Raw genomic sequence first — 15,318 nt, 5'->3', positions numbered from 1 at the left:
CATCAGATTTAAAATTAAGCAGTATTAATGTTCCAAAAAATTGATATATTGCTCAGCTATAAAAGTAACATAAATGTATTGATCAAGAGAACCACATGGCTTGATTGCAATATGGAGGATTGTTTCATTAATGCCCAGATTGGAGAGAGTAGCTCCCACTGTTTCCTATGGGCTGCTCCAGGACGCGCACCTTCATTCCCTGTGATATCACTAGGGCAGTCTAGCTAGGAGGGAGCTCTGACTCGAACATCTCCATGTCAGTAAAAAAAACAATAGTTTTACTAAAATATCAAACAAGATTCTGCTGAATGTATTACCTTACTCCGCATACAATGGGATTACCTTGAACAGAAACTACTTCCTCTGAACATTCCTTCCCCTTAGCCATGCATAGTAAAACACAGTAAATAGGCACAAATACTAATCATTCTAGTATGAAGCTGGCAGTATAAACAGGGTGCCTTCAATACTACTGGTATAGCCAATTCTGTAACATATGTAGCTGAATTTTAACAATATTTTCCCATCACACTAACCATTCTCCAAGAATTAAAAAATATTTGAACTTTACGGAAGCTCCACATACTATCATACTCATGAAAAACAGTGAAATTCTGTTTGAAAGGCAAAATAAAACTGTGATCCAAAACAATGGGGGAAACTTTAGCCCCTCCCACCCAGCGGAAATCGTGATGTTGGGGGGAGGCAGTTACAATGGAGCGGGGGACTTACTCACCAGCTTCCCACCCCGATCTGGCTAATTGCTATTTTAAATTGCAGGCGGCCATGAACTGGTGGGGTTTCTCTTTAAACTTGCAGATTGGGCTCTGGTGACATCACAGACTTTATCTTGAGGCCTGAGTGGGGGAGCAATGGTAGCCTCCCCACCAGACCAAAGCTATCAAGAAGTGGATAGCTTGGGCCCCACATGGACGCCTTGGGCCTCCCCTGCCTCGGGCTTCCCTCCCCCGATCCCTGCCGGACCCCCGCTCTTGATCACTTTCCTTATTGCCACGGTTTGTTTCCTCTGGTCCCTAGCGGTGGCCTCCTGCCTCATGATTTTAAAAGCCAGGCAGTTGCCCTCCAACTTCTGGACTGTTTTGGTCGAGAAGTCGTCCAGTGGCATGCCAATGTGGCCCGGCTGTTGAAATCGGCAATAGACGGGCCAGTCACTCACTGAGCTATGTTCACAGGACTTAAATTCGACTCCAATATGTGAGTTTTACTCCACTAAACTCACCTCCACTCTTATTGTCCAAGGTGTTTAGGGGAATATGGATCTTCAAAACAATTTGTGATATTAACGATTTTGCAAGATTTTGACTGTATTTATAACACCAGCAAATTCAAAAACTAATCAAGACATGAAGGAAAATAATCAGATTAATGTTCAAATTAATAATATTCACTTAATACAATCGGACGCCAAGTTTCAATGTTGAACAACAATTTATTATCGGGTTTTGATACTTACATCACTGTACAGATCAGCATTAGCCTTGGCCTTAATTAAATGTGGCACTTCAAGAGGCAGTGTGTACTGAGTTTTGGTCTTTTCATATTGTGCCCGATAATTCAACTGTAAAGAAAAAACAGAGGCAAAAGGCTTATCATTTGTGTTAACTAAAGCACATGGGGAGCGGAGTAAGTTAAACATTTCTATCTAATTGAAAAATAATGGTGGTAAAGTGTCTCTTTTTGGATTCTTCCTGCTGAGAATCTTTGCCAAAGATGAAAACCAATCTGCGCTTAAACAATATTTCTGCAATGCCGCTAAAAAATCTTCACTTAAAGGGAATGTTTTTAAAGCAGACAGTCACTGTATCCCCATAGCTGACAGTGCTATCCTAGGTAATTCATGACACCCATCTCCTGGTATTAGTTTAGGTACTTCCAAGACTTACGTTGCTTAGTTGCTGTGCATTAATTCTTGCTTGCACTATCTCTGGAGTGTCTGTTACTGATGTGTACTTCAGGTTCTCCACATGCTGCCGGTAGTACATCTAAAACCACAAGCAAACGTTCAAAGAAATATTAAGATGAGAAAAGTCATTTGAAACAGTAACAATGGATGCCACATATAAATATCAGAAAATAATATTAGGAATACTTAAAATTAATGAAAATACTCCGTAATCAAACTATCTCTTCGTCACAACAAAGCTTAAATTACACAATCATAGAATTTTATAACATAGAAGGAGGCCATTTGGCCCATTGCGCCTGGGCCAGATCTCTCAAATCACTATCCACTTAGTCCTATTCCCCATTCTTTACACTTAACTTTTTCAAATAATTATCCATTTCACTTTTAACATCTATTATGGATTCTGCTTCCAGCACTGTTTCTGATAAAGCATTTCATATCCTAACAACCCTCTAGATAAAAAAAAAATCTCCTAATCTCTTCAATCTTTTGGTGATAATTTTAATTTCTGCTCTCTAGTTATTGACTCACTGACCAGTGGAAATAGTTCGACCTAATTCACCCTGTCAAAATTTCTAACATCTCTTATAATTTCCTCTTAACCTTCCAGTTCTAATGAGAAAGAGAACAGTTTCTCTAATCTCTCCTCATAACTAAAGCCGCTCATGCCTGCTATCATATTAGTGAGTCTCCTCTCACCTATTTCATGGTCTTTACATCCTTCCTAATGCAAGTTTCTAACTATCCAGGTTAGCTCAGTTCAGTTTTGGATGCCTTACTTTAAGCTCTAACAGTTATACTCTAACAAATACATTTAACATTGCCTCTTTGCTTCTGTACTCTATGCTCCTATTTAGGGAACCTAGCATCCTATATTTTTACATGTCCTGCCGCATGCAAAACAATTTTACATGTTAGATCAATAAAATCTCCAAGATCTATGGAACTGTTTGGGTTTTCAAAAACAAGTACACCACGAATCTGCAGCCTCACGAGAGAGATCAGATAAGAGTTCAAAAAGCCCCCTTTAGGTCAATATATTGTTCATTCTTGATTTTAAATCTTACTGTGTTTCTTGAGACAATGCTGTGTCTGGTTATCCCCAATTTAACAACTAAGTACAAGAAGAACAATGGCTGGGCCGCAGCCCATTCTGAAGCTAGATTAACAAGGTGACTTTGTAATAGTCCGCCTCTTCTGTTTAAAAGTTAAGAGCATTGCAGACTGCCAAAAATACATTGCATCCCTGTGGCATGCCACTCACTACGTTAACCACATTCAGATGGATACCTTCCCACCCCCACATTCCTGTGGTTTTGCTACCTTTACCTAATCTGTATTCATCTGTAAATAGAGCATCCTAATCCAAAATATCCTACTGTTTTCCATGTAAACATTTTGATACCACAGTAAAGGGAAAAACACACAAATTATCCAACAAGGTTATTTCTTTCCAAAGAAAGTGGTTAAAATGTGGAATTCTTTGTCACAAACCATAGTAAAAGAACAAAAAACAACTTGAATTTATATAGCACCTTTCCCATCTACTGGACGTCCCAAAGTGCTTCACAGCCAAAGAAATACTTTTGAAATGTTGTCACTGTTGTATTGTAGGGAAACGCAGCAGCCAATTTGCACACAGCAAGTCCCACAAACAGCAATAGAAACATAGAAGATAGGAGCAGGAGTAGGCCATTCGGCCCCTTGAGCCTGTTCCGCCATTTAATGAGATCATGGCTGATCATCCAAATTCAGTACCCTGTCCCTGCTTTCTCCCCATATCCCTTCTTCCCTTTAGCCTTAAGAAATATATCTAACTCCTTCTTGAATGTATTTAATAAGTCAGCCTCAACTGCCTTCTGTGGTAGAGAATTCCACAGGTTCACCACTCTCTGGGTGAAGAAATTCCTCCTCATCTCAGTCCTAAATGGCTTACCCCTTATCCTTAGACTGTGACCCCTGGTTCTGGACTCCCCCGCCATTGGGAACATCCTTCCTGCATCTAGTCTGGCTAGTACTGTTAGAATTTTATAAGTTTCAATGAGATCCCCTCTCATTCTTCTAAATGCTAGCGAATATAAGCCTAATCGACCCAATCTCTCTTCATACGTCATTCCTGCCATCCCAGGTATCAGTCTGGTGAATCTTCGCTGCACTCCCTCCATGGCAAGAACATCCTTCCTCAGATAAGGCGACCAAAACTGCACACAATACTCAAGGTGTGGTCTCACCAAGGCCCTGTACAACTGCAGCAAGACATCCTTGCTCCAGTACTCGAATCCTCTCGTTATGAAGGCCAACATACCATTTGCCTTCTTAACCGCATGCTGCACCTGCATGCTTACCTTCAGCGACTGGTGCACAAGGACACCCAGGTCTCGTTGCACTTCCCCTTTTCCCAATCTATTGCCGTTCAGATAATAATCTGTCTTCCTGTTTTTGCCACCAAAGTGGATAACCTCGCATTTATCCACATTATAGTGCATCTGCCATGCATCTGCCCAATCACCCAACCTGTCCAAATCATACTGGAGTTTCTCTGCATCCTCCTCACAGCACACACGCCCACCCAGCTTTGTGTCGTCTGCAAACTTGGAGATATTACATCTAGTTTCTTCGTCTAGATCATTAATATATATTGTGAATAGCTGGGGTCCAAGCACCGATCCCTGCGGTACCCCACTAGTCACTGCCTGCCATTCGGAAAAAGACCCGTTTATTCCAACTCTTTGCTTTCCGTCTGCCAAACAGTTCTCTATCCAAGTCAGTACCTTACCCCCAATCCCATGTGCTTTAACTTTGCACGCCAATCTCTTATGCGGGACCTTATCGAAAGCCTTCTGAAAGTCCAAATACACCACATCCACCGGTTCTCCCTTATCTATTTTACCAGTTACATCCTCAAAAAATTCCAGTAGATTAGTCCAGCATGATTTACCTTTTGTAAATCCATGTTGACTTTGTCCGATCCTGTCACTGTTTTCCAAGTGCTCTGCTATTACATCTTTTACAATGGACTCTAGCATTTTCCCCATTACCGATGTCAGGCTTACTGGTCTATAATTCCCGGTTTTCTCTCTACCACCTTTTTTAAATAATGGGGTTACATTAGCTACCCTCCAATCCATGAAAACTATTACAGAGTCTATACAATTTTGGAAGAAGACCAGCAATGCATCTGCTATTTCTAGGGCCACTTCCTTAAGTACCCTAGGATGTAGATTATCAGGCCCTGGGGATTTATCGGCCTTCAATGCCATCAATTTTCCTAACACCATTTCCCTACAAATACTGATTTCATTCAATTCCTCCCTCTCATTCGACCCTATGTTCCCCAACATCTCTGGAAGGTTATTTGTGTCCTCCTTTGTGAAGACAGAACCAAAATATGTATTTAATTGGTCTGCCATTTCTTTGTTCCCCATTATAAATTCCCCTGAATCTAACTGCAAGGGACCTACGCTTGACTTCACCAATCTTTTTCTCTTCACATATCTATAGAAGCTTTTACAGTCAGTTTTTATGTTCCCTGCAAGCTTACTCTCATTCTATTTTCCCCCTCTTAATTAATCCCTTTGTCCTCCTTTGCTGAATCCTAAACTGCTCCCAATCCTCAGGTTTGCTGCTTTTTCCGGCCAATTTATATGTCCTCTCCTTGGATCTTATGCTATCACTAACTTCCCTTGTTAGCCATGGTTGAGTCACCTTTTTTGTTTTATTTTTATGCCAAACAGGGATGAACAAATTCTGTAGTTCATCCATGCGATCTTTAAATGTTTGCCATTGCCTATCCACCGTCAACCCTTTAAGTAACGTTCCCCAATCCATCCTAGCCAACTTGCGCATCATACCATCGTAGTTTCCTTTATTTAAATTCAGGACCCTAGTCTCGGAGTCAACTACTTCACTCTCCATCTTAATGAAGAATTCTATCATATTATGATCGCTCTTCCCCAAGGGGCCTCGCACAACAACATTGCTAATTAATCCTTTCTCATTACATAATACCCAGTCTAAGATGGCCTGATCTCTAGTTGGTTCCTCGACATATTGGTCCAGGAAACCATCCCGTATACAATCCAGGAATTCCTCCTCCACAGTATTGTTACTAATTTGGTTAGCCCAATCTATATGTAGATTAAAGTCACCCATGATAACTACTGTGCCCTTATTGCACGCGTCTCTAATTTCCCATTTAATGCCATCCCCAACCTCAGCATTACTGTTTGGGGGTCTGTATACAACTCCCACTAACGTTTTCTGCCCCTTGGTATTTCTCAGCTCTACCCATACAGATTCCACATCATCAGAGCTAATATCCTTCCGTACTATTGTGTTAATCTCCTCTTTAACCAGCAATGCTACCCCACCTCCTTTTCCTTTTTGCCTGTCCTTCCTGAATATTGAATACCTCTGGATGTTGAATTCCCAGCCTTGGTCACCCTGAAGCCATGTCTCCATAATTCCAATTACATCAAATCCGTTTACATCTATTTGCGCAGCTAATTCATCCACCTTATTACGAATGCTCCTCGCATTAAGACACAAAGCCTTCAGGCTTGTTTTTTTTAACACTCTTACTCCTTTTAGAATTATTATTTACTGTGGCCCTGTGACCCTTGATTTCTCTGCCTTCCACTTTTGCTTTTCTCCTTCCTGTCTTTTGTTTCTATCCTTGCTTCCCTTTCCTCTGTCTCGCTGCACAGGTTCCCAACCCCATGCCATTTTAGTTTAAACCCTCCCCAACAGCACTAGCAAACACTCCCCCTAAGACATCGGTCCCGGTCCCGCCCAGGTGCAAACCGTCCAGTTTGTACTGGTCCCACCTCCCCAGAACTGGTTCCAATATCCCAGGAATTTGAATCCCTCCCCCTTGCACCATTCCTCTAGCCACGTATTCATCTGAAATATCCTTCTATTTCTACTCTGACTAGCACGTGGCACTGGTAGCAATCCTGAGATTACTACTTTTGAGGTCCTATTTTTTAATTTACCTCCTAACTCCCTATATTCAGCTTTTAGGACCTCATCCTGTTTTTTACCTATATCGTTGGTACCTATATGCACCACGACAACTGGTTGTTCACCCTCCCCCTCCAGAATATCCTGCAGCATGTTATGTGATAACTGACCAGATAATCTGCTTTAGTGATGTTGTTTGAGAGATAAACTTTGGCCAGGACACCGGGAGAACTCTCCTGGTCTTCGAAAAGTGCCATGGGATCTTTTACATCCACCAGAACAGGCAGACAGGGCCTCGGTTTCACATCTCATCTAAAAGGCAACACGTTGAACAGTGCAGCTTCCCCGTACTGCACTGAAGTTCTTCATTTCCTCTGCAGTTTGTTTAAACTACTTCATATTTGTTTAAATATGTAAGCTTATGCCACTATAAACATCATCCCCAATAGCTTGCGGATTACTGCAATTCAGGGTGCAGTACTGAACCATACAGGCCTGAAGGTGCCTGGTTCAATCCGCAGTTTGTTAGCCGGTGATGTCCTTTACGGCTAAAATAGTCTGATGAAAATAATTGTCTAGGCCCGCTCTTGAAGAGCAAACTGTGATAAAAATGATAACATCCGGGAAGTTATGTCATCACTTCCTGTGAACTATGAACTATGAACTGTGTACATACCTCACTTCCTGTCATATGTCACTTCCTGTTGGACTGGTATAAATACTGGTCTGTTCAGTATTGTAAGAGGCTTCTACCAGAGGCATGGTAAAGACCTCTCTTGTGTATATAGTGTGTTTATAAGTTACTTAAAGCTTACTTTAAAGTTACTTGATGGTAAGTCTCCTTTTTCTTACATCAATTTAAGTAACTTAGTATTTACACTGACAAATACTAGACCTTCAGACAAACTCGGAAGTTAAGGATCCAGGGAACCACCCATCATGGAGAAAATCCTTAGACCTATTCGTCTGGACTTGGACCCGAATACACCAGCAGCTGGCAGGGTGTGGAAGCATTGGTATCGTACTTTTGAGAATTTTCTGGATGAATGTAAAGCGGATGCTCCTGCTAAATTGAAGATACTTGTCAATTATGTGACCCCAAAAGTGTTCGAATATGTTGATGACTGGGATAGTTACGAAGAGGTGATTCGGGCACTTAAGAAACTGTATGCGAAGACCCCAAATGAGGTCTATGCTAGACATCTACTGGCCACAGCCCGACAAGGGCCAGGGGAATCAATTGACGAATTCCTGCAAGAACTTCGCAGGCTCAGCGTAGATTGTAACTTTCAGGCAGCCTCAGCTGAGCTGTACCGCCAAGAAATGATTCGTGATGCTTTCATCTGCGGGATTGCCTCTCCATTTATACGCCAGCGTCTACTAGAAAGTAAAACACGAGCTACAAAAAGCTTTTGACCTAGCTTGTTCACTGGATTTGGCAAAGAGAAATGCAGACCTCTATCAGCTGCCCAGATCTCGATCTGCTGCTGTAGCTGCAACCAGACAATTCAAGCGGTCTCAGGTGAACCCTATCATGGGGGAATCTAATTCTGATAATTCTGATGAAGAAGAGGAGGACGACCCCACTTTAGCAGCCTCTTGGCAATCTAGGAAGGAATGCTTCTTTTGTGGAGATGCTTTTCACCCTAGGAAAACCTGCCCTGCTCGCAATGCAATCTGCAGTTATTGCGGGAAAAAAGGACACTTTGCTAAAGTTTGCCTATCAAGGGCCTCTACGAGGGCCAATCCAGCTAAGGCCTACCGAACTGCCCCAATTAGGGCCTATCAAGATGCTCCAGCTAGGACCTATCAAGCTTCCTCTCGAGCTCTCTCCCGAAGAAGCACACCGAGAGTTTTAGCCACTCTCTGTGCAACGACACCAATTACAGCTGCTTGCCCACAGAACCTGTCTCAGGCAGCCACAAAAATTTCAATTAAAGGGCATACCTTGGATGCCTTAATTGACTCAGGAAGTACTGATAGTTTCATTAAGGAACAGATTGTTGCGAAATTGAAACTACATGTCTTCCCATCGGACCAGGCAATTGCGATGGCCCAGTCATCACTTAATACCAGAATCTCCGGCTTTTGTGTTGTTGATATGACACTTCATGGTCGTATGTATCCCTCCACCCGACTTTCGGTGCTCAAAGACTTATGTAGTGATCTCCTCTTAGGGCTGGACTTCCAAAAACAGCATAAGAAACTCACCATTGAGTTTGGTGGATCCAAACCCGGACTTACTATTTCTAATATACCATCTAAATTACCATTTTGTGCATTATCAGCAGCTTCACTTGATGAACCCTCATTATTTGCCAGTATTCCGCCTCAATGCCAACCGATAATAACGAAATCGCGGCGTTTTAATCAGGAAGACCAATCTTTTATTGCGGCTGAAATCTCTCGACTTCTAGCAGAGGATATCATTGAACCATGTTCGTCGCCCTGGCGGGCTCAAGTCGTCATTGTCAAGAACCCTCTAAAACCTCACAAACAGCGACTATGCATCGATTATTCGCAAACCATCAATCAATATACCGACTTGGACGCCTACCCATTGCCACGCATTGATGATATGGTTAATAAACTGGCCGAATACAAAGTGTTCTCAACTTACGATTTAAAAAGTGCCTATCATCAGTTACCCTTGAAGGTCTCAGATAAGCAGTACACAGCCTTTGAGGCTAATGGACGGCTGTACCAATTTCGTCGCCTCCCATTCGGGGTTACTAATGGAGTGGCTGTCTTTCAACGGGCAATGGATGGCCTGGTTAAGCAGGAAAACCTAAGGGACACTTTTCCCTATCTTGATAACATTACCATTGCAGGTCACGATCAACAGGAACACGACTCCAACCTCCAAAAATTTCGGGATGCCCTCCATCGCCGTAATTTGACCCTGAATGAATCCAAATCTGTTGAGTCGCAACCGACCATCAACATCCTTGGCTACTGCGTAGGCAATGGTATCATTAAGCCAGACCCAGAAAGACTTCGCCCGCTCCAAGAGCTCCCGTCACCTAAGAATCCGGCTTCTTTACGTCGGGCTCTCGGTCTGTTTGCATACTACGCTAAATGGATTCCTCATTTTTCGGACGAAATCCAACCCTTGCTGCATGCTAGATCATTTCCACTGGGAACAGCGGTTGTTGCAGCCTTTAACCTTCTCAAAAAACAGTTGGAGAAAGCGGCTCTTCACTCCATTGATGAGAATCTCCCTTTCGTGGTTGAATGTGATGCCTCGGAGGTGGCGATCTCGGCTACTCTGAATCAGGAAGGTCGTCCTGTAGCATTTATGTCCAGGACCTTACAAGGTGCCGAGCTACATTATCCTCCGGTTGAGAAAGAAGCCACAGCCATCATAGAGGCAGTACGGAAGTGGAACCATTTTCTAGCTCGCCAGCACTTTACATTGATCACGGACCAACGATCAGTCGCCTTCATGCTCGATAATCGAAAACGAACCAAAATTAAGAATAATAAAATACAACTTTGGAGGATGGAACTGGCCTCTTTTGGTTATACCATTCTCTATCGGCCTGGCAAGGAGAATGTGGCCCCGGACACCCTCACGCGGGCATTCTGCTCCACTATGTCATCCTCCACTCTCATGGATGTCCACAATGGTTTGTGTCATCCTGGCGTTACGCGCATGCTACATTTCGTACGATCACGGAATCTCCCTTTTTCCACTGGAGATGTAAAGAAAATATGCTCAGAATGCCGGCTTTGTGCGGAATTAAAACCTCAGTTCTTCCGCCCCTCAGATGGTATACTCATACATGCAACCCAACCGATGCAACGACTTAGCATCGATTTTAAGGGCCCAGTGCCCTCTTCAACTCGGAACACATATTTGCTCACCATGATCGACGAATATTCACGTTTTCCGTTTGCCTTCCCCTGCTCCAATATGCTGGCGTCCACAGTAATCTGCTGCCTTGAGCAGGTATTTTCTCTCTGTGGCATGCCGGCTTATATTCACTCAGATCGGGGTCCATCCTTTATGTCAAGGGAACTCAAGGACTACCTCTCAGAACGGGGAATTGCTACAAGCAAAACAACACCATACCATCCCATCGGAAATGGGCAGGTAGAGAGGTATAACGGTATCATCTGGAATTCCGTACGTCTCGCTTTAAGATCTCGGGGCCTACCAGACCAGCAATGGGAAACAGTGCTTCCGGATGCATTGCACTCTATACGGTCCCTGCTTTCTACAGCCACAAATACTACACCTCATGAGCGGTTCTTTGGATTCCAGCGTCGCTCATCTCATGGGACATCACTCCCGTCATGGCTAACTACTCCTGGACCTGTATTACTCCGAAGATACGTTCGGACGTCTAAAAATGACCCTCTCGTAGACGAGGTCGAACTAACCGATGCCAACCCCACCTATGCAAACATACGATATTCCGACGGCCGAGAATCTACCGTATCATTACGGGATCTGGCTCCCTGCCCACCAGGACCTAGTGGGACATCGGGTGATGGCATTTTTCCAGGAAACTCTTGGGACCTATCGGGTACCCCTCTCCAGGATCCTGATCGGACACCAACTAGCTTGGTGCCGGTAGAACCCCGTGCTCAAGGTTGCGACCCTCCCAGTACCGCGCATGAAAGTACTGATCCGCCACAGACCAGCTCTGCACCTCCCTCTGAACAGAGGCAGTCCGACTTTGAACCTATTGGGGCTCGTACTCGAAGCCATGATCTCCCCGACCCTTCACAGGGCAATCCAGGCCACACAGACTCTGACCAATGGCCAACCGCATGTAAGCGGACCAGCGACCCTCTACGACGGGAATCCAAACGGGTGCGACTCTTCCTTGTTCGGCGGCTGCGGACCAAAAGGTAGACCACAGCCTCCTAATCCTGCAGGAGGGAAGAATGTGATAAAAATGATAACATCCGGGAAGTTATGTCATCACTTCCTGTGAACTATGAACTGTGTACATACCTCACTTCCTGTCATATGTCACTTCCTGTTGGACTGGTATAAATACTGGTCTGTTCAGTATTGTAAGAGGCTTCTACCAGAGGCATGGTAAAGACCTCTCTTGTGTATATAGTGTGTTTATAAGTTACTTAAAGCTTACTTTAAAGTTACTTGATGGTAAGTCTCCTTTTTCTTACATCACAAACCACCTGGGAGAAGTAGCAAAGGGCAGTTGGAACCATGCCCTAGCAAGAACCAGTACCTTAGGGAGAGTGGGATAGCGAGGAGAAAAATAGAGGAAGAATTATGCAAGTGTCTTTACAGTCTTACATCTTTTAATGGGACTAGTTTCTTCAGTGTCTCATATGAAGGTGTAATATCAGCTGGGTAAAAGCAAAGCATTTTGTCCCCCTCCACGTCACCTTTGTACTTCCTCTAAAAAACACAAGGAAATATTTCAAAGTCAGTATTTTGACATTAAACATTAATTCTTACAAAGTCAGCAGTTAAAATTACTGATGTACAGGAAACTTTGGTTTATCCGGAGGTTGTATGTCCGGAATACTCGATCTAACGGCAAAAATCAGGAGCCATTTTCTATAAGGTTTTTTAGATCTCGTTCTTTTTTTTCCCCAGTCAGGCACTGCAAGGTCTGTAGCTATAGCAACAGCTACAGTTAGAGACGCTTGCAGCTGCAGCCGACTCTTTAGAAGCTGTTGCTAATCAACAGTGTTTGTTGTCAGATACGGAGATGAAAACCTCCGTATGCTTCAACATTAACTTTGTATGTCGGGCAGTTTTAATAGATCGGCAACACGCCGGTCCCGTCGGTGCCGGATATCACAAAGTTTCCTGTAACAACATTTTCAAAACTAAAAATGTACTCGCCTTCTGAGTCAGGTGTCTGTCAGGGACATGAGCTGAATATCAATACGTATCTACATATATTCAGTGAAACACGAGTCTGTGGCTAAGTCTACTGGCCTCTATCAAGTGTGCCACTGTTTATTCTCACATTATATGCCACAAGAGACCAGGTTGTGCCACAGCCGTGTAATTTTGCTCAGTCACCTGAACATCATAAAATGCTCACAATCTGATCATAGATAATAATATAAATAAGGTAATAGCCAAAGAGGCACATTTTGCTTATTTCTCAATCCTTCAATCTCATTGGTTAAGGAGGTTCACTGTCCCGTTGTTCACCAAGGTCCCAGATGCCCTGTTGTCCTCACTACGCCGTTATCAGCTCGCACTTCTAGCAACTTTATGGCCAGAAACAAATCTAAGTAACGGGGCCTCACTCCAGCAAAACCTGGACCATTGCATTCATTCTTTTATACAAATTATATTTAAGATAAATTCAGACTTTCTTTTTACTTTTTAATGGGTGTACTTGGAGTAAGTTTCCCCTGTTTTGTATTTTTATCCCCTTCCCTTGGTCTGCCTAGCCTAATTCTCTCAGCTGAGAAGACAGACACACACAGCCCACCACTAGCCAGCCACCGAGAAGTGCAGGGAACTGCCCAGGGATAATTCTCCATTTTGATTTTCCCTCCACACTTCTGGAAGACATCCCAGGCACGAGTGAGAACCGTTCCATTCAACCAAATGGCAACTGTCCAAAACTGGGCTCAAACCTAAAACCATCCCAGGTCTGTGGCACTGGGAAAACGTTGTGTTCATTTTGATAACCTACGCATCAAAAATTCTCATATTCTTGTTGGCAATGTGTGCTTTTAGCACTTCACAGAAAATTATGGGGCCGGAATTTGCTGAAAAAATAACAGCGTGTGAATAACGCACACTGTTATTAATGTGCAAATCAGCCAGCAGCCTGTGGCAAGGAAGAGATACCCTTTGAATTGCGAATCGCCACAAGTTGCTGGACAATTTGCACCGCTCCGCCGTTAGCTTCGTGAAAACGGCATCTCGCCCTTAACCTCCCCGTCAGTTTCATGAAGTTGCTGTATTTGTGCATTAATTGCCCATTAAAATCACCACAGAATGATAAGTCTAGTAATTAATAGTGTAAGTGCCCTTTTAACAACGTGATAATTGTTAATGACTGCCAATCAACCTCTCTGGCCCAGAAATGAACATTTAAAAGTGTGGTGTCTCATTCCTGCATGTAGTGAATTGTTGTTGGAGATTTTTTTAAATGTCAACATTTATATTTTTTTCTCACTTCTCCTTCCTGTCTCTTTATTTCTCTCTCTTAATCCAATCTTTCTTTCCCTCTCTTTAGTTCTCTTCATTCGCTGTTATTACCCACTGCAAATTCTGGGCCATTAATAGTGATGAAGAATTATCATTAAGTTTAATAGGCATAATTTTCCACTAGAGACTCATCAGTTGCTCACCTGGCAATGACAATTCCAGCATGCAGCTCAAAATTCTTCAGAAGCCTCTCCGCCAGGTCCCCGCTCACCCCACCACTTCCAACATTTTCTGCCAGAATTGACTTTGGGTGTATAATACGGGTGGGTGTATTATAATGACACACAAATGGCAGGAATACGTCATACCCTGTAGTTCTCATCATTGGCACCATAGCAACAATGGATACCTGTCCGTCCTCAACAATCCAGTGATGGGGTGGGGGGGGGATTTGAATTTTAAAGACCCGGAAAACCAATGCAAACAATCATAGGGTGATTCATTGCATAGGCTCTGACATTTTTTATTTATTAAAGAAATGTAAAAAGTGTTACTGTTCTTCAGCCAGCACATGGGCTGCCATTCACACAACTCTCGAGCAGGCCTCTGATGCCTGTCACAGCCATTTTCTGCCCCTGCCCCACCTGAATCCCTGACAAAGGGCAGGCATCCCACTGAAAAAAGACAAATGACACGGGACAAGCTGACAGTGGGCAGAACTGGCAGCACACTGAAAATGCAAAGAAAACATCAGAACATCTCAGGCAAAGTCCTTTTGTTCATAACTTTGTGTTTCACTGATTTTTTTAAAAATCACTTAAAAATAATGTCCTATCTTATCTCCAAAGTATTTCTTTTTTCTCTCTCCATATCAATTTATTTTTAACATTTTTATCTTCTCTGATATTTTCATCAGTTTACTGTTCTACTCAATGTAATTATGCTTCTTTCATGATTCCTTTTACTGCTTCAAAACTTATTTACTTATGAAAAATGGCATTTACTTTTTATGCCTTTAACAGCCTGTACACATATGTTTAAATATGGGCCCAGAAATTCGGGTCGGGGCTTCCCACGGGTGCAAGCCCCCCGACCTGTACTTACCTAGCATGCCGGCCGTTGAGCAGTGGGCCCGCGTGGGATTCCGATCTTGGGCCTGCTCCAACTGCCGGCACGCAGTGCTTGCGTATCCCAGGGGCGCAGTTAGTTCAAAGCGTCCCCTGGGATCATGTGGGCCATGGAGAGCCAATGGTAGCAGGGAATGCTTCATTCATAAGTTTGACAGGAAGAACTGTCAAATCTATAAATACTATAAGCCCCAAAA

General features: G+C 43.2%; 1 protein-coding gene across 6 annotated transcripts in view; it reads right to left on the bottom strand.

Annotated features, from left to right (window-relative positions):
- nrap (nebulin-related anchoring protein) overlaps positions 1-15,318 on the bottom strand; it is a 106,258-nt gene that overhangs the window by 55,093 nt on the left and 35,847 nt on the right. For 5 of the 6 annotated variants that reach the window (XM_085994469.1, XM_085994470.1, XM_085994473.1 and 2 more), the window contains 3 exons: positions 12,165-12,269; positions 1,905-2,003; positions 1,475-1,579 (listed from right to left, as the gene is read on the bottom strand). In XM_085994469.1, coding sequence (XP_085850595.1) covers positions 1,475-1,579; positions 1,905-2,003; positions 12,165-12,269 — 309 coding nt within the window. The remainder of the gene's footprint in view (positions 1-1,474; positions 1,580-1,904; positions 2,004-12,164; positions 12,270-15,318) is intronic. The other variant, XM_085994472.1, reaches the window with a different exon arrangement.

Source organism: Somniosus microcephalus, chromosome 8 (genome assembly GCF_052327205.1).
Source record: "Somniosus microcephalus isolate GS21.2 chromosome 8, FLI_Smic_1.0, whole genome shotgun sequence".
Taxonomy (NCBI): domain Eukaryota; kingdom Metazoa; phylum Chordata; class Chondrichthyes; order Squaliformes; family Somniosidae; genus Somniosus; species Somniosus microcephalus.
The sequence above is the reverse complement of the archived record's forward strand: the minus strand, read 5'-3'. Positions and strand labels throughout refer to the sequence as shown.